The sequence below is a fragment of the Mustela lutreola genome, chromosome 8 (genome assembly GCF_030435805.1).
Source record: "Mustela lutreola isolate mMusLut2 chromosome 8, mMusLut2.pri, whole genome shotgun sequence".
Lineage (NCBI taxonomy): Eukaryota > Metazoa > Chordata > Mammalia > Carnivora > Mustelidae > Mustela > Mustela lutreola.
The window spans coordinates 97,243,423-97,268,360 of NC_081297.1; the positions used below are offsets into that span (position 1 = coordinate 97,243,423).

General features: G+C 34.8%; 2 protein-coding genes across 4 annotated transcripts in view; both read left to right on the plus strand.

The window, feature by feature from the left end:
* Positions 1-930: 930 nt before the first annotated feature.
* Positions 931-11,923, plus strand: LOC131839047 (NKG2-C type II integral membrane protein-like). Of its 2 annotated transcripts, XM_059186113.1 has the most exons (6): positions 931-1,116; positions 1,635-1,715; positions 2,196-2,249; positions 3,835-3,986; positions 9,082-9,185; positions 9,429-11,923. In XM_059186113.1, the coding sequence occupies exons 1-6, from the start codon at positions 1,047-1,049 to the stop codon at positions 9,547-9,549; spliced, it is 582 nt and encodes a 193-aa protein (XP_059042096.1). In that variant the 5' UTR covers positions 931-1,046; the 3' UTR covers positions 9,550-11,923. The 2 variants fall into 2 exon arrangements, with proteins under 2 accessions (XP_059042096.1, XP_059042097.1); XM_059186114.1 differs by lacking the exon at positions 2,196-2,249 and having other exon boundaries at positions 933-1,116.
* Positions 11,924-22,656: 10,733 nt separating this feature from the next.
* Positions 22,657-24,938, plus strand: part of LOC131839048 (NKG2-A/NKG2-B type II integral membrane protein-like) — a 34,415-nt gene continuing 32,133 nt past the window's right edge. For both annotated transcript variants that reach the window (XM_059186116.1, XM_059186115.1), the window contains exons 1-3: positions 22,657-22,910; positions 23,313-23,390; positions 23,871-23,924. In XM_059186116.1, the coding sequence (XP_059042099.1) occupies positions 22,724-22,910; positions 23,313-23,390; positions 23,871-23,924 (319 nt within the window). In that variant the 5' untranslated portion in view covers positions 22,657-22,723. The remainder of the gene's footprint in view (positions 22,911-23,312; positions 23,391-23,870; positions 23,925-24,938) is intronic.

Sequence of the window (24,938 nt, forward strand, 5' to 3'; positions counted from 1 at the left end):
AATAACATTTAAAAGATCACACACTGTAACTTTGAGAGCCAGAAGTGATTCTAGAGTTCACGGACTACGGAGTCAATTGTGTGAATTATTAAATTTAAATTAAATATTAAAATTATATTAAATATTAAAAGTTAAATTAAATACTAAATTTGATTTATTACAATTGATTACACAATAAAGTTACCTTCACTGCCTTTGACAACCATAGATTGTTTCTGAGTTCACAACAACACTATTCTTCCATAACTGATCTCTACTTTTATTTATCATTTTACAGTTTCATATGTTGGCCATTATCAGTTTCCATTTTCTGGTGTCAAATAAGGAGTTTAAGAAATCTTTTCTGTCGTTTTGTTTTGTTTTCAGTATTGTTTATGTTTTGGATAAGTTTAGCATATCATGTAGCATTTTTCACCAGATACAATATTTCTTCAAAATTTAATGATTTCCAGAATTCCACAATTATTCAAAATAAAAATTCATTTGATAATACCTCAATGCTTTTATTAAGTATATATAAGTCACCAAATAAAAGTAATTTACTTCAGGAATTTCTTGAATACACTAACACTATTATTCCCCCAACTTTAGAACATTCAATCTTTAACCATCCATGGATTTTAAAACTTATCATAGAAAATTAGTCTCATTGTTTCCTAATAACATCATTTTAGTTTTGACCCAGCTATTCTAGCAGTGTTAAAATGTGTTATGGAATCTGACTTTAGGTTAATAAGGGCGTCATTTGTTACAAGTTTCTTTATTCCTCACTAATTTATTGCTTTTCATTGCTACACAATAATATTGCATCAAACATAGAATATCATTTTAAAAATCACTTATTATCTGATGAAACCCTTATTTCAAGCTCTGAGGAAATCGGAACCAGAGTTTTACATCATTCAACTACAAAGGAGTGTTACCACTTACCTCGCACTCCACCTGGTGTGACTCCAGCAGGGCTCTTGTCATTACCTACACTGTTTGTCAACTACATCAGTCCAGTTTCCATACAGCACAGGCCCTGAGATCTCTCAGCTGCTGAAATGAATAACCAGAGAGAAAACCTCTCAGAACCAAATCTGGTTAAGAATGCAAGAAGACAACAGTCCAAAGGTAAGGGCACTAAAATCTCTAATTCAGTAACTGAGCAAGGAATCGTCTGTGCAGAATTAAATCTTCAAAATAAGATCTGCAAGGGAATGACAAGAACTCCCACTGCAAAAATAAAGCACACAGTAAGGCACAACTGTTCTAGGATGTGAACTTGGGGTGCAGATGTGTGGGGAAGAGTAGGGAATGATTTCATGTATTTTTCATTTGTGAGGATCAGAACTTGAAGCTGGAATAAGGTAATCTTATTTTTGAGATCTGAGGAATAATTTACTCCAGCATTGTTGTAAATCACAGTCCTTGACGAACAACTCACGGAGCATTATGCTTACTAACAGTTAAATGGTATATTGTGAGGAAGATTACAATGGTAGATATGGGTTTGTGGTCCATGTTTATACCTATGATTCCCTTTGCATCTTTGGTTCTCTTGTATGTAAACTGTCTAAACTTTAGTCTTTATCCACCTATCCTTTCTCACTGTTTCATTTCTCTCCCCACATACCTGCCATTATCTCTAGAGAAGATCGTTGCTGGGAGTTTGGGAATCATCTCCTTTGTCTTGATGTACATTGTAGCAAGAATGATAACTTCTCTTACCTGTGAGTAAACCTTTGAATGATTGTAACTTCTCTTCCCTGTGAGTAAACTTTTGAATGATTCAAGAATGCACTTTTTGTTTGAATGATCATCAGTGCCTCTAAACATTTCAAGTACCATTAATGGAACTTTCTTTTTCATGTATGCATTTAGACTAAGTGTGAAGCACTTATTCTGAATTTCTCAAAAGTATAAATAACAATGGTTGTAGAAAAAAATACATATGTAATTGAGAAACATGGGTTAATTCTTGAGATTGGTTAAACCAAATACTGTAAGTGCTGAGTTTTGGTTCTTTAAGCCTTTTAATTATTTTCTCCAACAAGTTCATTACTTTATTAATTACTTACTGTAAAATCAAAATTATTACAGACTTTTCTAATTCTAAACAATACACCAAAATTCAAATTAAGAAACTCAAATCATTGTGCTTTATTTAGTTTAATATTAAGTTTGTATGAGGATTGCTTTAATTTTTCTAGTTACTGATGGACCGGAGCAGAACAAAATATCTCTTGAAACAAGGATCCAGAAAGGTACATCATCATTTTCAAAATTCCGATATTAGTACAGTTTTTATTTTATCTCTATCATAGGTTAGACAAATATGATAATAGAATTTTTCTTTATGTTATCAGTCACCATACAGCACATCATTAGTTTTTTTTTTAATTTTTAATTTTTTATATTTTATATATGGACATTGGGGAGGGTATGTGCTTTGGTGAGTGCTGTGAAGTGTGTAAACCTGGTGATTCACAGACCTGTACCCCTGGGGATAAAAATATATGTTTATAAAAAATAAAAAATACATCATTAGTTTTTGATGTAGTGTTCCATGACTAATTGTTTGCATATAACACCCATGCTCCATGCAATCCGTGTCCTCCTTAATACCCATCCCTGGGCTAACGCATCCCCCCAACTCTCCTCCCCTCTAAATCCTTAGTTTGTTTCCCAGAGTCCATTGTCTGTCATGGTCCATCTCCTTCTCTGATTTGCCCCCCTTCATTTTTCTCTTCCTTCTCCTAATGTCCTCCGTGCTATTTCTTATGTTCCACAAATAAGTGAAACCATATGATAATTGACATTATCTGCTTGACTTGTTTCCCTTAGCACAATCTCCTCCAATTCCATCAATGTTGATGCAAAAGTTGGGTATTTGTCCTTTCTGATGTCTGAGTAATATTCAACCATATACATATTACATCATGTATATGGATCATATCTTCTTTATCCATTTGTCTGCTGAAGGTCATCTCAGCTCTTTCCACAGTTTTGCTATTGTGGATATTGCTGCTATGATAGATGTTCTTGGGGAAAATAAATTAGAAAATCATGTAATAAACTTTTAGAAATCATGGTTATAGGAGAATACTACTTCTTATGAAACAGTATAAAGAAATACTCATTTAAAATCACTATACCCATGGGATGTCTGTGTGGCTCAATCAGTTAAGTGTCTGCCTTCAGCTCTAGCCATAATCCCAGGGTCCAAGGATTGAGTCCTGCATCACTCCCTCCTCTGCTCCCCCTGCTTGTGCTCTGTATTTGTCTTTATATGACAAATAAATAAATAAAACCTTAAAAACTATTTCATAAAATCACCATACCCATAGTCATCAATTGTCTTGAATTTCCTCCTGCTATAAGATGCTGAGAGATGGGCGCCTGGGTGGCTCAGTGGGTTAAAGCCTCTGACTTTGGCTTGGGTCGTGATCCCGGGGTCTTGGGATCAAGCCTCACATTGGGCTCTCTGCTCAGCAGGAAGCCTGCTTCCTCCTCTCTCTCTGCTTACTTGTGATCTCTGTTTGTCAAATAAATAAATAAATCTTTTTTTAAAAAGATGCTGAGAGATAAGTCACTTTACAATGCCAAAAAAGTGATTTTGTTCAGTGACACAAAGGACATATAGAGATGGACATTTTTGTGTGTTTGCTTTATATGGGCACATAAATTAGGGTATGAAAGTATGACTCTTCTTTGAGTGTTTTTGTGTTTTGTTTCATTTTTATTTGCTTGTGAGGGTGCATGGATAAGTCATATACATGTGAAAGCATACGCGTTGTAAATTTTTAAAATTTGAAAGTTTTTGGATAATGCCTCATAACCTTTGTTCAGTGTATAGCTGTAGCCATTGTCCAAAAGAGTGGATGACACATTCCAACAATTGCTATTACATTAGCACTGAAAGAAAACCATGGAATGAGAGTATGTCAGCCTGTGCTTCTGAGAACTCTACCCTATTCTCCATAGAGGATGAAGAAGAATTGGTGAGATTTCAGATGCTTTCAGATTTTATTAAAAGTTTATCAATTAAATTATATTTTTAGAGTTCATTCATCTTTGTGTACATATTTCTAGTTTATTTGAAGTCTGTTACTATTCCATAGTTTGACTACTGTATTGTATTTATATTTTATGCCTTTATTGTACCTTTGACAATTATCAGTTCTTGTTTTTTTGTTTTTGTTTTTGTTTTTTGTTTTTTTTTCATGTTTTCCCTTTTTATTTTGGCTGCCAGGGAGGCAAGAAGATGGGATTGGGAGGGAGACAAACCATAAGTGACTCTTAATCTCACAAAACAAACTGAGGGTTGTTGGGGGGAGGGGGTTTGGGAGAAGGGGGTGGTATTATGGACATTGGGGAGGGTATGTGTTTTGGTGAGTGCTGTGAAGTGTATAAACCTGGTGATTCACAGACCTGTACCCCTGGGGATAAAAATATAAGTTCTTGTTTTTAATAGAAAATCCTCCTTCTATGAATGCTCTTTTACCTGAAATAACTTTACTATTTAATTTTACACACATCAAAGAAACTAAACATATGATTGTACAACTTGATCACAGAGTAGTTAGAACCACGTAATACAAATCAGGCATGAAATAGAAGTTTCAAGTCTTTATACAGTCCCACCCATTTTAACAATGTGAAATACCTTTGCTTGTTTTTGGACTTTATATCAATGGAATCATGCAGTGAGCATTTGTATGTGTGTCTCCTTTCACTCTCACATGATATTGTGGTCCATATATATTATCACATTTGTATATAGTTTGTGAATTTTCACCGCTGCTGTCTTAAATGAATATGTCCTTGAAAAACTATTCTCAGAAACTTAGTTCCTTTTTAGTATGTGGGAATTATAAATAATCACTTTATGAAAAGACATTTCTATGTCTTTTAAAAATATTTATTTATTTATTTATTTATTTATTTATCGAGAGAGACCATAGGGAGGAGCAGATGGAGAGGGAGAGCCAGAGAATCTCAAGCAAACTCTGTGCTAAGCACAGAGCCCAACTTGGGACTGGATCTCAGGATCCTGAGCTCATGACCTGAACTGAAAACAAGAGCCAGATGGGGACACGCAGGCACCCCAACCTTTATATGTCTTTCCCACAAACTGTATTTATGCTAATTTATTATACATAACCACATAGAATATAGTATATTATATTTATGGAATGTAACTATTGTACTTGTCATAATAAATAATAATGTATAATGTAACATTATGATTGTGTTTACATATAATTATAATACTGTTTCTTTTAACCATTAGTATAAAATTACATGGTCAATTTTATTTGTTTCTTTTAATATATTTAATTATCCCTATACTATTCTAGTATATTGTGTAAATACACATTGTACAGAATAATCTTGTTATCCAAAATTCAATGGTCTTAGAAAAAATAATACAATAAGTTCTGGTGCTTATGCAAATAGTATCTTTTTTTGGTCTGTGAATCATTTGGATATTCTCTGTGAGGATGAGAAGTGCTCGAGTGTGTCTCTTGTTCATTTCTTTTAGGTGGTGCTTTCTTTTCCTTTCTTAGACCTTGTCATATTTTAGCTATGAGAGTTTTAGGAGATGGACATAGCTGTGACTTGCATTTGTACTCCCCTGTTGGAGTCTTTTAATGATCAGAATTTCAATGTTATCATTGAAGAGAGAGATAAATTTATCATTTTGGATGTTAGTGATTATTTTGGACCTATTTCAGGAATATAATTTCCTATATTACTTCCAAGATTTACCTTTTTTCTTTATTTCTTTATTTTTTACTTTTAATTAGGGTTTATGATCCACTTGGAATTTATATTTTGTGATGCTGTGGGATGATGTTAGCAATGGCAGTTCAGAGTATTCACTGGCAGTTCAAAATATTCATTTTGTCATTCATACGATTATGACACTTGAAAATTCAACCAGCTATTGGCATGTATCCCATGAGCGTTCATTTGTATACACATTATACTACAGTAAAATTACCAAAAGAAAATACTATGAAAATGTGCAAATAGGCTTAAAGCTAGACATAAAATTGAAAACATCCTACCAAATACAACTTGTGATTTTTTTTTGCATTTATCTGATCATTAGGGATACTGAGCATCTTTCATAAGAATTTTCCCCATTTATTTTCTCGGACAAAATGTTTATTCACTTTTTTTGCCCATTCTTTAATTGCCTTATTTGGATATGTTGTTGTTACTAACCTGTAGGATTCCTTATATATTTTGGATATGAACCCCTTGTCTGATGTATGATTTGCAAGCGTTTTTCCCCATTCTGTCTTTTCATTTTGTTGATCATACCTTTTGGTGCACAAAAATGTTTTGATGTGCTACATTTGCCTACAGTGAATTTTTCCTTTGTGGTCTGTGATTTTGGTGGCAGACCCAAGAAATCATTGCCGAATATGATGTTTACTTTTCCCCATGTTCTCTTCAAGGAGAATTATAGTTTTACACTTATGATTAGGTCTTTTCTCCATTTTGAGTTAACTTTTGTATATGGTGTAAGTCTTTGCCTCCACCTTCATTCTTTTGCATAGGGATAATCAGTTTCCCGTCACCATTTATGAAAAATCCTGTCCTTTCCCTGTTGGCATCCTTATCAAAATGAAAATACATGGACTATGTGTCTGGATATATTTTGAAGTTTGGTTCCATAAAGGATATAGGACCTTGGGCTTTGTGTTCCTTTGTCTGGCTGATTTTATCCACTCCCATCTGAAATAGTGTGCAGGGTGCAGGGCAGATACAGATTCTGCGGTAGATGATGTGGTCTAAGGCTGTGGGAGGTGGAGGATATTATCACCCATTCCCTGATGTTCACACTGACTTAAGTCACCTCATAATCCACCCTGTTCCCTCAAGAGCATTTCTTTGTCTGTGTTTGCAAATGATTTTTGGTGGTATCATTATGATACCTTGAGATGTGGATTTGTATGTAATCATTCCATTAGTAGTTTCCTAGCCTGTGGTGTCCATGAATATTTTTTGATGATATTTAATAAGTATTTGCTCATCATGACTTAAGATTGTTGTTCTGCTTTTTTGTCAGTTTGTACTTAGACCTATGTTGGATTTCCTGAAGCTGTTTTGAAGATCTATGAACTCTATTAATTTTTCTCTTTTCTTCCCTCTCTCATCTTATAGGATGAATAACTTCTTTTACTCCTTCCTCAATTTCACCAACTTTTTCTTCTGCATATCACATAATCTATAGAGCTAATAAGTGAATTTTTCATTTCAAGTATGTATTCATAAACTCAGAATCCTCTGGGGTTTATTCATAGAGTTTTATTATTTTATTGATATTTCCTACTTACTATATTGCTGCCATCATATCTTCACTTAACTATTTGAACATTGTTTTCTTTATAATTTACATGTATTTATAAATATTACTTTAAAATACTTTTTTTCTAACAAATGTAACATCTTATCCCAGTAGAAATTTCTATTGGCCTATGCTTTCTCATAGCATGGAAGATATTTTCCAGTTTTTTGTGTGTATTAATTCCCTTTAAAGATATTTTTATTTTGTTTTAGAGACAATGCAAGAGAGAGATAAAGAGACAGTGCAAGTGGGTGGAGGAACAGAGGGAGAGGGACAGAGAGAAACCCAAGCAGACTCCACATTCAGCATGGAACTTGATGTGGGGATTGATCCCAGGAGCCTGAGATCACAATGAAGCCTAAGCCTGAGAGCCTGAGCCAAAATGAAGAGTTGGTTGCTTAACCGAATAAGCCACACAGCTGCCCCATTTCTTAATTTTTTGGAAGACATTTTTGATAATACACCTTAGTGAACATTCATTCTATTTCATTTTTCATAGATTTATTATTTTCTTGTATGTTGAATAAACTTTACTGCAGAATTTTCTCTAAAGTTGATCTCCTGATATTTTTGTTTAGTTTTTTCCAAATTCATATTGTTTATTTTTATTTTTTAGCCTATCTTCCTGGGATGATCCTTGTGAATTTTAAGCTTAGGTGTCAACCATCATTTTTTTTAAAGTCTGTATCCAGGGATGCCTGGGTGGTTCAGTTGGTTAAGCTGCGGCCTTCAGCTCATGTCATGATCCCAGGGTTCTGAATCGAGTCCCACATTGGGCTCCTTGCTCAGGGGGGAGCCTGCTTCTCTCTCTGCCTCTGCCTGCCTCTCTGCTTGCTTGTGCGCTTTCTCTCTCTCTCTCTCTCTGACCAATAAATAAATAAAATCTTTAAAAATATATATTAAAGTCTGTATTCAAATATGACAAGACAGTAGGGCTTCCACCCTCTTTCAGGTGATGTGTGTATGTGTGTGTGTATGTGTACACACACATATACACGTGCACACATGAGTGTAGAAAGGGAGTCCTCATACCTTTATAGCAGTTCTCAAGTCTTCTTCATCTTTACTTCCTACTAGGATCATTTTGGTCTCCTCTCCCCATGCACATATTTTCTATCAGCCAAGAGTGTATAGAGAGCTCATGTCATCTCTTCAGTCACACTTTCCTTTATCAGACCTTCCCATTATATTTCTGGGGGTGTCACAGTGCTGGACACAAAACCACAACATCAGACTAGTAAAAGGATATGTTTTTCTCATTCATTACCAAGCAAAATAATCACGTTGAACTGAAAAGTCAGTGGGCTCTCTCACTGTCTTCCCCACTGCTAACCCCTGTGGCACCAACACTATTGCTCTCTGCAGCTTCTCCAAACTATAAAAACGACCACTCGTCTTGATCACTGAGCTGGGGTGGGCTGGTGGGGAGCCACAAAGCAATCCCAGACAATAACAATCCTAAGCAACAAATATGATGCTTCTTACTTGAATCTCTAGGATTTTTTCCCACTGTAAATATTTCATGAATTATCAATTTTCAGAACCCTGAAATTGTTATCTTTGTAATTTTGTTGTCTTCCCTTACACCTACTTATAAGGTAGTTTTGTAACATGTCTACTGTGTAACATTAAAATTTGAAAGATTCTATAAGGCAAGAATTAACTTTGTTACTACAAAATTCAAATGAATATGAGTTTCTGTTTGACATCTAATAAAATTTGTTTTCTCACAGCATTTGTTAGGCCTCTTCATTTCTTCTTCATGGCTTGGAGTCTCCCAGAAAAGCAATAATAATCCATCTGTGTGGCCAAAACACTCAACTTTCTCTTCCAAAGCGTAAGTTTCTTAAGAACTTTTGTATTTTGTACCTTAAAAGAATTAATCTTACAATAAAAAACAGCAATATGTGAACAATTATATAAACACAAGTGTTGAAGTGTTTTCATAGTAAATTATATGGGAAATATTCTGATTGAGGTATACAACTATTAATTGAAATAAATTGTTAATTCATCAAAATATTGTGGTATATAAGGTATATATTGGTAAGATTAATGAGGTATAATTCTCATATTTCAGGTTGGCAGTATCATCAGAGAGTGACCGGGTTTGTCCATATTTCAATTTTGGACTGGAGAAAGTTTTTTCTGCATCTTGTTTAGAAATTAAAACATATGCTTGTAAGCACCAGGCATTTTAGTTATCTAATTTTGGTGTAATGTTATCTCACCATATATAAAGAACATGTTTCTCATTTCTCCAAAAGCCATGCAATTATTGTCTCAGAATCTTTTTCAAATATGATTTTTAGAGAAGTTTTATGTTCACAACAAAATTAAGAGCATGTTACAGAGTTTTCTTCTATTGCCCCTGTCCACACACCTGCCTCTCCCCCATTATCAACATCCCTCACTAGAATGGTTCTTTTATGACCAAAAATGAATCTACAACAATGTGTCATAATCATCCAAAATTTAGTTTATACATGAGGTTTCACCCTTGGTGTTGTTGAACTGTTTTTCAAGATTTATTTATATTAAAGTGAAAAAATATATATACTAAGGTACATATTATACATTTATTAATCTTTTGCTATTCACTAAAATAATTATATATATAAATTGAAAATCATAATATTATTGTGAAGTTCCCAATATATTGAGTAATTGTGCTCATATTTCCTCACCTTTATAAGGGCTGCAAATTCGAGTTAAACAACCCAAGATGGCAAGGTAATCAGTCAGAATTGAGTCAGGAGACAGAAACCAGAGGAAGTTTGATGTAAACAATTAGTTTCTATTTGTAAGGGAAAGTTTACTAAGAGGAAAGGCTACTAATATAAAGAAAATAGTAATACCTTAGGGTTAAAGGAGAGTACCGAAAGGAGGGATTTCTGAGAAAGCTAGGTCTACTCCATGAGGATGAGATTTAGATGTTATTGAAGACAATGTGGCTATACATGGCTTCATGACAGGTATGCCTATGGTATTGGCTTGGGACAGAGCAGCTCCATAACCCACACACTGAAACTGGTGAGCATGGATCTCAGACTGTGACTGACAGGCAGGAGGAATTCCCTGTCAGAGTCTTAGAAGTCCCTTCCCAAAGGATAGGAAACTGACTGGGACTAGCTACAAAAACCTGCTAGAGTCTGTTCAAATACATAGGACTTCCTGCATACATGCAGTCGGCAACCAAGCCATAGCCAAACACCTTGAAAAGACCATGAAACCAGGAAGAAGAGCCTCTTCTTTTCTCTCTCTCTCTCTTTTTTTTTTCTTATGTTCAATTCAAGTCCCACATCGGGCTCCTTGCTTGGCAGGGAGCCTGCTTCGGCCTCGGCCTCTGCATGCTGCTCTGTCTGCCCGTGCTTGCGCTCTCTCTCTCTCTCTAACAAATAAATAAAATCTTTTTAAAAAAAATAAATATTTATTGGGGCACCTGTGTGGCTCAGTGGGTTAAGCCTTTGCCTTCAGCCCAGGTCGTGATCTCGGGGTCCTGGGATCGAGTCCCACATTGGAGCCTCTGCTTAGCAGGGAGCCTGTTCCTCCTCTCTCTGCCTGCCTCTCTGCCTGCTTGTGATCTCTCTCTGTCAAATAAATAAATAAAATCTCTAAAAAAATAAAAAATAAAAACAAGTATTTATTTCTCATTCATTAGTTTGTGATTTGGCTGAGTTTTAGTTGATCAAGGCTAGATATGTAAGAACTTGACTCTAGACTACAGATTCAGCTCACATCTTTTTTTTTTTTTTTAATTCTTAGAGGAGTGGGCTAGCTGGTATATGACCTTTTATAGCAGAGATCAGCATCAAAGAGAAACTTCATCTTAATACCTGGACTCTGAACTCATTAGCTATCACATCCTATTCATAATATATTGTGAAAGCAAGCCACATGGCCAAACTTACCATTGATTGTCTGGATCATATGTCTTCTCAAGGTGGTCAGATTGAAGAAATGAAGGTTCACTGAAAAACAACCTAATCTATCATAAAAGCCCTGGGAATATTTTTTTTCTCATTATATGTCATGAGATATGTTAGTTGGCTAAAGAAAAATATTGGGAAATAGATGAAAAAAATTAGTAGTGTCTTAATTTCTCATCCAGTTTTTTGTGTTCTCTGTGCCAAAAATTCATGCTAAATAATTTTGCATAGTGATAAGCATCATCATACAGATGTTTTCATTGAAGTTCTTGATCAATTTACAAATGGGAATTAGCAGTACAGTATAAAGTTTAAGGACATTGGCAATGAAACCAGGTCATTTCAATGTATTTTCTATATGTACTATCTTAGCCCCATGCCTCAGCTGCATAACTGCTCTGGTTCAGTTTCTTATGCTGGAAAATATGATAGAAATAGATTCTTATTCACAGACTTACTTGAAGATTATTTAAAAAGTACCTCTGTTGACATATAAGTATTCACTAGATCTCAGTTGTTTTGACTTAAGAACTTGATGCTTCCATGCCATCACCTATGACATCATGACCATAATTGTAGCCACCTCATACGGCTGATCTGAGGAATCAATACTATAAGGCCCAAAGTTCCTTAAAATAAATCTTAACCACCAGCATTTCTTGCTAAATATGATCTCTTCATATTTTACTTTTCCAAATATTCAATAAAAGCTGTTTTCCAAGAAAATCCATGTTCTGTAATTATTTTCTTCCTTTTACCCAATGAAATAGCCAGTCATCTGACTTAAACTCTTCAATCATCAAAGATGTTTGCATTTTAAGTGTTTTGAGAAATTTAATACACCTCATTTATGGACACTAAAGTAATTTTTTTCTGCAGATATATTTCCTTTTTTGAAATCAAGTCACAATCCCTGTTCTTTCTTTTATTGGTAAAGAACCCTAGTCTTCTCATCCAGTGTGTTATATGGATATATGTAAATGTTGTCTGTTTTGGAATTGAAGAAATTTAAAGGGGATTGTCAAGGTTTGACAAGATAACCTGTTTGGTTCCAAGATTTGGGGAACCACCATGAGCCTAGGGGAAGAAGATACTGAAATGCCTCTTCTTTCCAATGTTGGAGAATCCCATCCACATATAATGCATCTCTTACCACTGAGAATGGTGAAAATAAGAGAGAAGTTGCTTAATACATTTTCATGTGGAACACTCCCAATTTTCTCCCAAAGTATTTTACATATCTAAACATGTTCATTTAAAAAAGTGTCAAATTCTTACATGTACCCATAAAATATCATTGGAATTATTTGGTAGAGTAAGCTTGGGTTTAGGGACCCACAAAAAACACTGGAGATATAAAAATATGGAACAATATTAGGAGGTAGTTAATCAAGAGTGAATTCAGAGTAGAAAGAGCCATGCAGAAATCAGGGATATAAAGATCACAATAGCATTTTTTTTCTCTGTGTTTATCTTTCTGAGACTATACATTATGTATTGAACATAATAGACTTGTTATTTTGGATTCTAGAGTTAAAAGGTACTCATTTAAGTATAAATTCAGAGGAAGATGGTGCCCTTTTAAAATGCACTGTTGTTGGAGCAGATCTGAAAGTATACTCTCTGCAGGTAGCCAGTCCAAGTAGGAGGCAGAAAGGACTGAGTTTTATCTGTCTAACCTCATGTACCAAATTTGGGAATCTGCAAATTCTGTTTCCTGGTAATTGAATATAAAGTTGGGGAGGACATCAGAGATTAACACTAAAAAGTTGCTCTGCCCTATGTTTTATGAGGCTCATCCCTTAATTACAACCATTGTTCCCCCTAAGGAACATATAACAATTTAGCCTGTATACCCCCAAATGGTCTGGATTTGATAAGAACAATAATGCACTTTGAGAGGGGAATAAAAATAATTTTTACAAGACATTAATGTGATAACATTAAAAGTTGTGACACATGTATAATTAAGATCTTACAAGGAGAGGGAAATGCTTGGCAGAAAATTATTTGAACAAATAATGTTGGAAACTATTTCAAGCTTGTTAAAAAGGAAGTTAAATTCAAGAATTCCACCCAAATCCCAACAACATAAATATAAACTAAGTCACAAGTGGGTACATTGTAGTCATGCTTCTGAAAGAGGCAAAAAGAGAATCTTGAGAGCAATGAGAAAATAACACTTCATATGCCAAAAAAGTCATTATAAGTAGTAAAATTTACAAGATAATAGATCATTCTCATTGAGGAGGAGAAACTGCAGACTCAGAACTTGATGTCATTGATAGTTTTCCAGAATGAAGGTACATGATGAGGCCATGTTCAACGACTTGGAGCTAACATCACCATTGATCTGCAGTGTAATAAAAAGAGCAAAAAGAAGGGAATTCTCCAGGTTTCAGTGTGGTAGTAACAGATAGAAAACTGGGTATTTGTGAAGGTGAGAAGAGAATGAAAAGTTATAAATATCGGGGTAAATATGAAAGACTATCTGTTATATTCTTTGAAGTATGCAAGGCTATTCAAAGCAAAGTTCTCAACAATATCCCTTCCAGGGTTTATAATGTATGCATGATATAATACATACAATAACTAGACCATTATTATTGGAGAATGTGATCAATATTTTTTAAGTGGCATTTTTTTAAAGATTTTATTTATTTATTTGACAGACAGAGATCACAAGTAGGCAGAGAGGCAGGCAGAGAGAGAGGAGGAAGCAGGCTCCCCACTGAGCAGAGAGCCCGATGCGGGGCTCGAACCCAGGACCCTGGAATCATGACCTGAGCTGAAGGCAGAGGCCTTAACCCACTGAGCCACCCAGGCGACCCAATATTTTTTAAGTGTTATTCACTCTGATGCCATCTGAGCTTCTGAGTAAAATGTTTCTGTAGGAAGATTTATATCATGAACTCAATTTCTTTAATACCTGGTAGGTTTGCCCAGGTTGCTTTTTGTTGTACTCCACTTTGGTAATTTTCAGTTTCTAGGAATTTTCTATTTCTTAGAGACATTATTTCTAGATTTTTAGAAAGTTAAAGATTCTGTGCCCAACTCAGTGTCTTAGAGATTATGGTGAAAGGGAATATCCTTAGGAATGATACATAAACTTTCTCTCTTCCTTTGATAAGAGGTGAAAACTGTAGAGAATTCTGAGGTCAGTACTAAGATGGTAGAGTAGGAGGATCCTGAGCTGACCTCCTTCTAGGCACATAGCTGATTTATACTAATATGGAGAATGACCTAAAGACTAGAAGAACAGCTCTATCCAATGAAAGATATGAAGAAAAAGTCACATCAAGAAAGGTAAAAAGGACAAGACATGGCCTAATGTGACCCATAATTCCAGTGTGGTGACCCACAACTAATAGAGAATTCACAGGCACTACGGTCTTCTGTGAAAAGTGAGGGGATCAAGCTCAACACTGGGCATCTCCTTACCCTGACAATCTGCATGGGAATGATGAGCCCCCCATCATATCTGGCTTTGAAATTTATCTGGGTTTACCCCCAGGACCATCTAAAATCAATGGGATTTAACCCTGGGAGAACTTAAGGGTTATGGGAAAGGAAGACTCTGCCCTTATTAGGCCCATGATGAACTCACTATCACTGAGACCTAGCACAGAGGCAGCAGTTTGAAAAGTGCTTGGCCCATATGGGAAGATTAATTGACTAATATTTGGGTGTATCCCAGAGTGACAGGGTCTATAGAAACTTTCTCTGGAACTGGAAGAGCTGGAAGGCACCATTATTCTTACCCACCTTTTGCCTAGCTGCTCTGATGCTTTGTATTCCAGGTCTGACAGTCTCCATCTACCTTTCTAGCACTGTTTACCCCATCCAGGCTTTCCTGCAGCAGACCCACATGCCCAGTGTGCATTGCTGTGGCAGATACCCCTCAATTGGACTCCTAACATGCCACACTCTGAGGAATGGGACTAGTGACACCACAAAAAATAATCTGCCTCACCATGCCTAGACGAAAGCCTTGGACCAAGACAAAGCCACTGCCAAAGTGCCTCCCACACCTCCACACTTGCTAGACAGGCTTGATTGGTCTGGCTTACCTGCAAAGTGGCTTCTGCACTACTAAACCCAGGGGATCAATACCGTCTAAACTGTTCCCATCCTGCCATTCTCAGTAGATGGCTTCACTATGATTAGAGACCCTCCAGAGCAACTCTTCTGGAGGTTGCCCTTGGGCACCGTATGCCTTACATCCATTGATGTAAGTAAGGTGTTGAAGTTCCCTACTATTATTGTATTCCTGTCAAATTATCCCTTTTCCCTGTTAATATTTCTTTTATACGTTTAAGTGTCCCTCTGTTGAGTGCATAGAAATTTTTATATATAGGATATTTGTGGTATCCTTTTGTTGGATTGATCCTTTCATCATTATGGATGTTCTTTTTTGTTTCTTGTTACAATCTCTGTTTTAAAGTCTATTTTTGCTGATGTAAGAATTGCTACCATAGCTTTCTTTTTATTTTCATGTACATGGAATATCATATTTCATCTTTTCACTGTCAGACTGTATGTCTCTGGGATGAAGTGAGTCTTAACCAGCATATAGATGAGTCTTGTATTTTTTTTTTTTCTTCTTTATCCATTCAGTCACCATTTATTCCTTTTACTGGAGCACTTATTCCATTTATATTCTTACTTCTGTTTATGGCCTTTTCTTTTTCACTTCCATCAAGACAGATTATCAACAAAGAAACAGTGGTATGTTGGACCAGGTGAATTTAATAGATATGGAAATTTGCACCTAAAAATAGAAAAATATACATTCCTTTTTAATTGCATATGGAATATTTTCCAGAATAAATTACATGGAAGGCCACAGAACAAGTCTTATTAAATTTAAAAAGATTAAAATCATATCATGATTTTCTTTTCTGACCACAATTGTATAGGCATCCACCTAGAAATCAATTACAAGAAAAAAAACTCACTAAAAAACAAATATGTGGGGGGTGCCTGGGTGGCTCGGTGGGTTAAAGCCTCTGCTTTCGGCTCAGGTCATGATCTCAGGATTCTGGGATTGAGCCTTTCTGCTCAGCAGGGAGCCTGCTTCCCCCCACCCCCCTCAGCCCCTCTGCCTGCCTCTCTGCCTACTTGTCATCTCTGTCAAATAAATAAATAAATAAATATCTTCATTAAAAAAAAAAAAAAAAAAGCATTCGGGGGCTAAACTGCATGCTACTAAACAATGAATGGTTCAATGAAGATATCAATGAGAAAATCTAAAATCCCTGGAGAACAATGAAAAGGATGTCCAAATATTTCAAAATCTATGGGACACAGCAAAATTATTTTGAAGAGGGAAGTTTATAGAGATAAAAGCCTGCCTCCATAAACAAGAAATATCTCAAATAAACATTTACTCTATACCTAAAAGCAGTAGAAAAAGAAAAAAAAAAACAAATATCAAACCCAAATATATTGGAAGGAAGAAATAATAAAGATGAGAGTGGAAATAATTAGAAATGAGAGTATAAAAATAATAGAAAAAAATAAATGAAACCAAATGTTTCTTCCTTGACAAAATATAGAAAATTGATAAAACCTTAACCAGAATTGTCAGGAAAAAAAGGGTGGGGGTCCAAATAAAGACACTCAGAAATTAATAAGAGTAGTTACAAGACACATCTCAGAAATACAGAAGATCATAGGATACCTACTGCCAACAAACTGGACAACCTATAAGAAATGGACCAGTTCAGGGTGCCTGGGTGGCTCAGTGGGTTAAGTCTCTGCCTTTGGCTCAGGTTATGGTCTCAGGGTCCTAGGATCGAGCCCTGTATTGGGCTCTCTGCTCAGCAGGGAGCCTGCTTCCCCTTCTCTCTCTACCTGCCTCTCTGCCTACTTGTGATCTCTGTCAAATAAAAAAAAATCATTTTAAAAAAAGAAATAGACCAATTCCTAGAAATATAAAACTTTTCAAGATTGACAGGAATAAACAAAAAATCTAAACAGATTAATTAATAGTGAAGAAACTGAATCAGTAATCAAAACACTCCCAACAAACACATATCCAGGATCAGAAGGCTTCACAGGTGAATTCTAAAAAATGTTAAATGAAATTTTATACCTATTGTTCTCAAATTAAAACCACAATTGAAAACAAAGGGAAGCTTCCAAATTCATTCTGTGTAGACAGCATTATCCTGATACCAAAACTAAAAAGGGACACAATACACACAAACACAAATATACCCCCCCCACACACACATACAAATAATATTACAGGCCAGCATTCCTGATGAACATGTAAAAATCCTCACCAAGGTATTAGCAAAATGAATCCCACAGTATAATAAAAGTATCATATACCATGATAACATGGGATTTATTCCATATATGCAGGGCTGTTTCAGTATATGTAGATCAATCAACTTGACATTAAATACATTAAATAATTGAAAGTAATCATATGTTAATCTCAATACATGCAGCAAAAACACTGACAAAGTAAAGATACATTTATGAGACGAACTCCCATTGGTGTGTAGAAAGGGAATGTACCTCCGCATAATATAGGTCACAAACTACAAGCCCACAACTAACATCATTCTCAATAGAGAAAAGCTAAAACATTTTCTTTTATGATCAGCATGAAGACAAGGATGTCCACTCCTATTGCTATTATTCAACACAGTACTGGAGATTCTAGCCACAGTAATCTGAAAAAAAAAAAAAAAAAGACATCCAAATTGATAAGGAAAATGTAAAACTGTCATTATTTGCAGATGACATGATTTTCTAGAGAGAAAAACCCAGACTCCACCAAAAAATACTATTATGAGAACTAATAAATGAAAATTTAATGAAGTTGCAGGATACAAAATTAATATTCAGAAATCCACTGCATTTCTGTACACTAGTAGAAAACTATGAGAAAGTGAAATTAAGAAAGTAATCCCAGGAAAGCCTGGGTGGCTCAGTCGCTTAAGAGTCTGCTTTGGGGTCAGGTCAGAATCCTAGGATCCTGGGATCAAGCCCTGCTAAACAGGGAGCCTCTTCTCCCTTTTTCTCTTCCCCTACCCCCATGTGTGCTCTCTCTTGCTATCTCTGTTTCTCAAATAAATACATAAAATCTTAAAAAAAAAAAAAAAAAAGAAAACAACTTCATCTATAATTGCATTTATAAAAATAAATTACTTAACAATAAATGTAACCAAGGGGGTGCAAGTCCTATACTTTAAAAACTATAAGACATTGATAAAAGAAACTCAAAAATGACAAAAATCAGTAAATGGAAGATATACCATACTTATCAACTGAAGAATTAATATTGTGAAAATATCCACATTATACAAAATGACCAATGGCTTAAATGTAACCCTTATGAAAATACTTTTTTATACCATACACAAAAATAAACCTAAAATAAATTAAAGAATTAGATATAAGGCCCAAGACCATAAGTATGTTAAAGGCAGGATAGGCAACAAACTCTTGGTCTTTATTCTTTTGGGTGTGTCCTCTCAGAGAAGGACAACAAAATAAAAAATAAACAATACATAAAACTACAAAGCTTTTACACAGCCAAGAAAACCATCAACAAAAGAAAAAGACAGCCATCTGAATAGACAATATTTGCAAATGATATACTCAACAAGGAGTTAATATCCAATGTATATAAAGAACTCCTACATCTCAACACCAAAAGAACACAAACAAGAGATTAAAAAATGGGCCAAGGACCTGAATAGATACCCTTTCAAAGAAGATATACAGGGACACCTGGGTGGCTCAGTTGGTTAAGGGACTGTCTTCAGCTCAGGTCATAATCCCAAAGTGTTGAGATCAAGTCCCGCATCAGGCTCCCAGCTCCATGGGGAGTCTGCTTCTCCCTCTGACCTTCCCTCTCATGCTCTCTCTCACTCTTTCTCTTTCAAATTAATAAATAAAATCTTTAAAAAAAAAGAAGAAGAAGATATACAGAAGGCCAACAGACACATGAAAAGATGCTCAACATCACGAAAATCAAAGCCACAATGAGGCATCACCTCACACATGTCAGAATTAAAAACAAAAACAAAAAACAAAACAAAACAAACAAATAAACAAACAAAACAACAAGAAATAACAAACATAGGTGAGGATGTGGAGAAAAGGGTACCTTTGTGTACTGTTGGTGGGGAATTTACATTGGTGTAATCACAGTGTATAAGAGTATGGAGGTTTCTCAAAAAATTAAAAATGGAAATGCCAAAACATCCAGAAAATTCATTCAGAGTTTCTACTTGAAGAAAATGAAAACATCCATCCTATGTTTATTGCAGTATTACTTACAATAGCCATGATATGGAAGCAACCCACGTGTCCATCTATAGATGCATGAATAAATGGAAGCTACACAAACATACACACATACACACACACATGCACACACACACACACACACACACACACACACACACACAGAAATACTACATAGCAATGAAAAGGAATGATTTTTTTTGTCATTTTGACAATATCAATAGACCTAGTGGATTTCATGCTAAATGAAGTTAGACAAAGGCAAATAATGTATGATTTAACTAATAATGTAGAATCTAAAAACAACAAACAAAAAAACAGAAACAGACTAATATATAGAGAAAGACAAAAGTGATTGCCATGGTGAAGGTGGGGTGGGGTTGAAATGAGTGAAAGGAAGTATGTGGTATAATCTTTCAGGAAAAAAAAAGTCACAGGGATATAAAATACAGCATACAAAATATAGTTAATAACACTGAATTGAAAAAAAAAATAACACTGAATTGTACTTCACATGTCATTTAAAAGTTCTTTCTCTGGCCTCTCCTCATTTTTTTACTTAAGTGTAAGTTTCAAAAATTACATTCAGTTTTTCCCCTGACATAGTTAACCTTAGGGATTTTTCATTTACAAAACATTCTTATTAAAATATAAGTGATTAGTTATCATTGGAGGATTAATAACCAATATATTAATAATTATTTAATACTCAAATCTCTGGCATGGTGATATTTTTCAATTTTGTTCAGTGTTGTATTCTTCCCACAGGCATTTAGTTTTTTTCATTAGAAACCTAAATAACTTACTAACAAATAACAAAACCTAATTGCAGATATATTAAAAACTAAGAGAAAAATATTAAAAAATATGGAATTGATATATTTGTGAGTGACAAAAAACTGATTATAGCAAGTTTTCAAAATTTATATCAAGTACCACTAAATACTTGTTATTGGGATTATGATTTTAAAATATTTTCAGTGTAATAGATGTAACACAGCAAGAGCATAAAAGAAAGGAGTGTGTAATGTCAAGATTTAGCAACCTCATCTAAAAGTAGAACTTAAACATCTAAGACATTTTTCACAAGGCCTAAGTTCTCAATGTTTGTGAGTCAGAAGGAAGCAAGTTAACAGCCCAGATGGTCAAGTCTTTGACCCCAATATCTTGTGGAACATAAAAACTTCTCAGAGGTACTTACCAAGGGACAAAGTAAATGACGCAATATAAGCTGAAAGTGTCGGGCCCTCTGTGTGATGAGATAAATAGTCTTCAAAATAGCCCAAGTGTAAGAATTTCCTGTTCAAATTTTAACTGACACATTGATGAGAAATCTACTTTTTCTACTATTGCTTCACTCAGAGCTCTCACAGGGCTGGCAGTCTGTGAAGACCACAGATTCTGTTTACAAGAGTAACCTGGTCTCCCACTGGAAGATGCCTGACTTTCTGGCCAGCAGAAGGTATGTGTCACTCCTCCACTGTCTCTCTCTTGGCCACCTGACTTGGTGGGAGACACAAATGCTGGATGGGAGGCACCTGAGGCACAACTAATATGCAGACAAATCACAGAGAACATTAGTACCTTTATTCCAACAATTCAGGGTGACAAACAAAAATTAATTTGAAATATATTGGAGAACTTCTTAAAATATCCAAATTCTTGGATGTTTGCAAATCAATATAATTCAAGTGAGATCCCATAAGCATCAAAACTAGGAAACTCAATTTGGATTTGTCATCAGTTATAGATATAATTAAATATATTTTGTATATTTAGCTGAGTCTTTAAAAAAGATACTTAAAGTGAATCTATGATGAATCTATGATGGTCGAATGTAATTCCTCATACATTTGCTTACATGAAGGAAAGCAATTAGATTTTTTTATAAAAAGCAAGATTTGTGTAAAATCCTAATTTAAACTTAAGTATAAATATTCAAAACAAAGCTTGGCAAAAATGATACTCAATACTGAAAGACTCCCTTCTAATGAATTATGTTACTTGGTCTAAAGAATATGAATCAGTAATGATAAAGTGGCTATTGTGTTACAAATAATTAAAATAACTGTATATCATTGAGAGCTTAGAAAAGCTAGGTGGAGTATTAAGTGCTTTATAGACATTATATTTTACATATTTTAATTCTCATTTTAGATCAGTAAAAAGTAGATAGCTAGATAGGAAGTAATTGTTAAAGATCATATATTATAAGTTTCAGAGCCATGAGTAGTTCCAGATTTCACTAACTGCAGACCTCATTGAATTATGAAATTATATTGATTTGATTTATTAGAATTCTTTATACAGCTAAAGCTACCCTTACTGTCTTTGACATTCATTGAACTTTCTGTGATTTGCACCAATAGTGTTCTTCCATAAATAATCTATACTTCTGTTTATCATTTTATGATTTCATATCTTTATCATTAAATCAGTTGTCAATTTCTAGTGTTATATAAGTACTTTTTAAAAATATAGTTTGGTCTTTGTTTTCAATGTTGTTCAGGTTTCCAATAAATTTAATGTGTCATGTGACATTTTTCAAGTCTTTCTTTTGAAATTTAACGATTTCTCAGAACTATACAATTATTCAAAATAAAAATTCACTTGATAGTAGTGCATTACCTTTTAGTAAAGAAATGTACATTTAAACAAAAGTCATTTACTACAGGAAATTCCTATTTGTGCTAAAACTAGTATTCCCCAATCTCAGAGCACTCAATTTTTAACTAATATGGACTTAAAAATTGTGGAAAAAGTAGATGCACCATTTTTTTCTAATGCAGCATTTAAATTTTAAACCAGTTATCCTAATAGTGTTGACATGGTTCTGTGGAATCATGATTACATTATAATAGGACATTAATAAGGACAATATTATTCATGAATTCCTTTCTTCTCCACAAATTTATAGTTTTATCTTATTTCAACAAATACTATTGTGTCAAAATAGAATAGTGTTGTAAAACCCCTTATTCTACCATAAAACACTTCTTCAAAGCCCTAAGGAAACCAGTACCAGATTTTACACCTTCAAATGCAAATGAACTCACTCACCACACACTCCACTCAATGTGACTGTCCCAGCAATCTTGACATCGCATACACTCTTCATCAAGTCCTTCAGTACAGTCCCACTCAGCCCTGTGCCTGACACCACGCAGCTGCAGAGATGAATAACCAAGGAGTTACCTATGCAGAACTCAGTCAGGTTAAGGGTTCAAGAAGACAGCAAGTGAAAGCTAAGGGCACTAAAAGCTCCACTTCAAAAATTGAGCAGGAAATAACATATGCAGAATTAAATCTTGAAAATGCTTCTCAGGACCTTCAAGGGAACGACAAGAAAACCCCCTGCAAAGGTAAAACATTTAATACATACTCGGTGTAAGTGTGCTATTATATGCAGTTGGGATGCAGGGGCGTAGAGAATGAGTAGGGAATGATATCCCCTATTTTTCATTTGTGAGGATCTGTGTGTGCAGCTGGAATACGGTATTGTAATGGAAATCTGAGGACTAAATTTGTTCAGCCATTGCTTACTGAGTCTTTCCCATATCTCTTAGGGTAATATATTTACTGCAACTGCAATGGTATATTCTGAGAAAAGATTATAATGGTAGATACGGATTGGGGTGCAAGTTTCATATGTGATTCCCTGAACATCGTTGGTTCTCTCATATATTATTTTTTTAAAGGATTGTTACTGCCCATCCTTTCTCAGTGTTTTCAATTCTCCTTCTATTACTTATCTTCATATCCAGGGAAGCTCATTGCTGGCATCCTGGGAATCATCTGCCTTGTCTTGATGTCCACTGTGGTCACAATAGCTGTTATTCCCTGTGAGTAATGTTTGAATGTCTTCAAGGGAATTTTTCACTTTAATGATCATCAGTGCCTGGAAATACTGTGTAACATTATGGAATTGAATTATCTCATTTTACTGCATATATGCTCTAAGTTTGGAAAGCTTATTTTGTTTTTGTGACATTAGAAATAACAATAATGTAGAGAGTATTGAATTTTTTTCAGATTTCATAACTCAAAGACAAGTTATAGCGGAGACCTTATTGAGAAATACACAAATTAATTCTTGAGATTGCATAAACCAAGTATTATAAGAAATAGTGAGATTTGGTTCTTTAGGCTTTGGAAACATTTTCCCCACATGTTCATTACTTACTTAATGGGCTAAAATCCATTTTATTATGGAGTTTTGTAATTCTAAACAATACGCCAAATTTCAAACTAAAAAACTCAAATCATTATGATTTATTTGGTTTAATATTAAGTACGTATGAAGATTGCTTTAATTTTTCTAGTTACTAAACGACCAGAGCAGAACCAAACATCCCGGGAAACAAGGATCTCAAAAGGTACAGAATCATTTTAAAAATTCTAATATTATTATAGTTTCTATTTTATCTCTATCTTAGGCTAGAAAAAGATGATAATAGATTCTTTTGGGGAAAATAAATCAGAAAATCATCTAATAAACTTTCAGAAGTAATGATTATAGGAGACTGCTTATTCTAATACAACAATCTGAGGAAATAATCATTTAAATCCCCATAGCCATTATTACCAATTGCCTCAAATTTCCTCCTGCTATAACATAAGAGATAAATCATTTTACTATTCTAAAATAGTTGCTTCCTTCAGTGACTCTCAAGACATGTAGAGATGAATATTCTTGGTATTTGCTTTATTTTATTTTATTTATTTATTTATTTATTTATTTATTTTAATTTTTTATAAACATATATTTTTATCCCCAGGGGTACAGGTCTGTGAATCACCAGGTTTACACACTTCACAGCACTCACCAAATCACATACCCTCCCCAATGTCCATAATCCCACCCCCTTCTCCCAAACCCCCTCCCCCCGGCAACCCTCAGTTTGTTTTGTGAGATTAAGAGTCACTTATGGTTTGTCTCCCTCCCAATCCCATCTTGTTTCATTTATTCTTCTTCTACCCACTTAAGCCTCCATGTTGCATCACCACTTCCTCATATCAGGGAGATCATATGATAGTTGTCTTTCTCTGCTTGACTTATTTCGCTAAGCATGATACGCTCTAGTTCCATCCATGTTGTTGCAAATGGCAAGATTTCATTTCTTTTGATGGCTGCATAGTATTCCATTGTGTATATATACCACATCTTCTTGATCCATTCATCTGTTGATGGACATCTAGGTTCTTTCCATAGTTTGGCTATTGTGGACATTGCTGCTATAAACATTCGGGTGCATGTGTCCCTTTGGATCACTACATTTGTATCTTTAGGGTAAATACCCAATAGTGCAATTGCTGGGTCATAGGGCAGTTCTATTTTCAACATTTTGAGGAACCTCCATGCTGTTTTCCAGAGTGGCTGCACCAGCTTG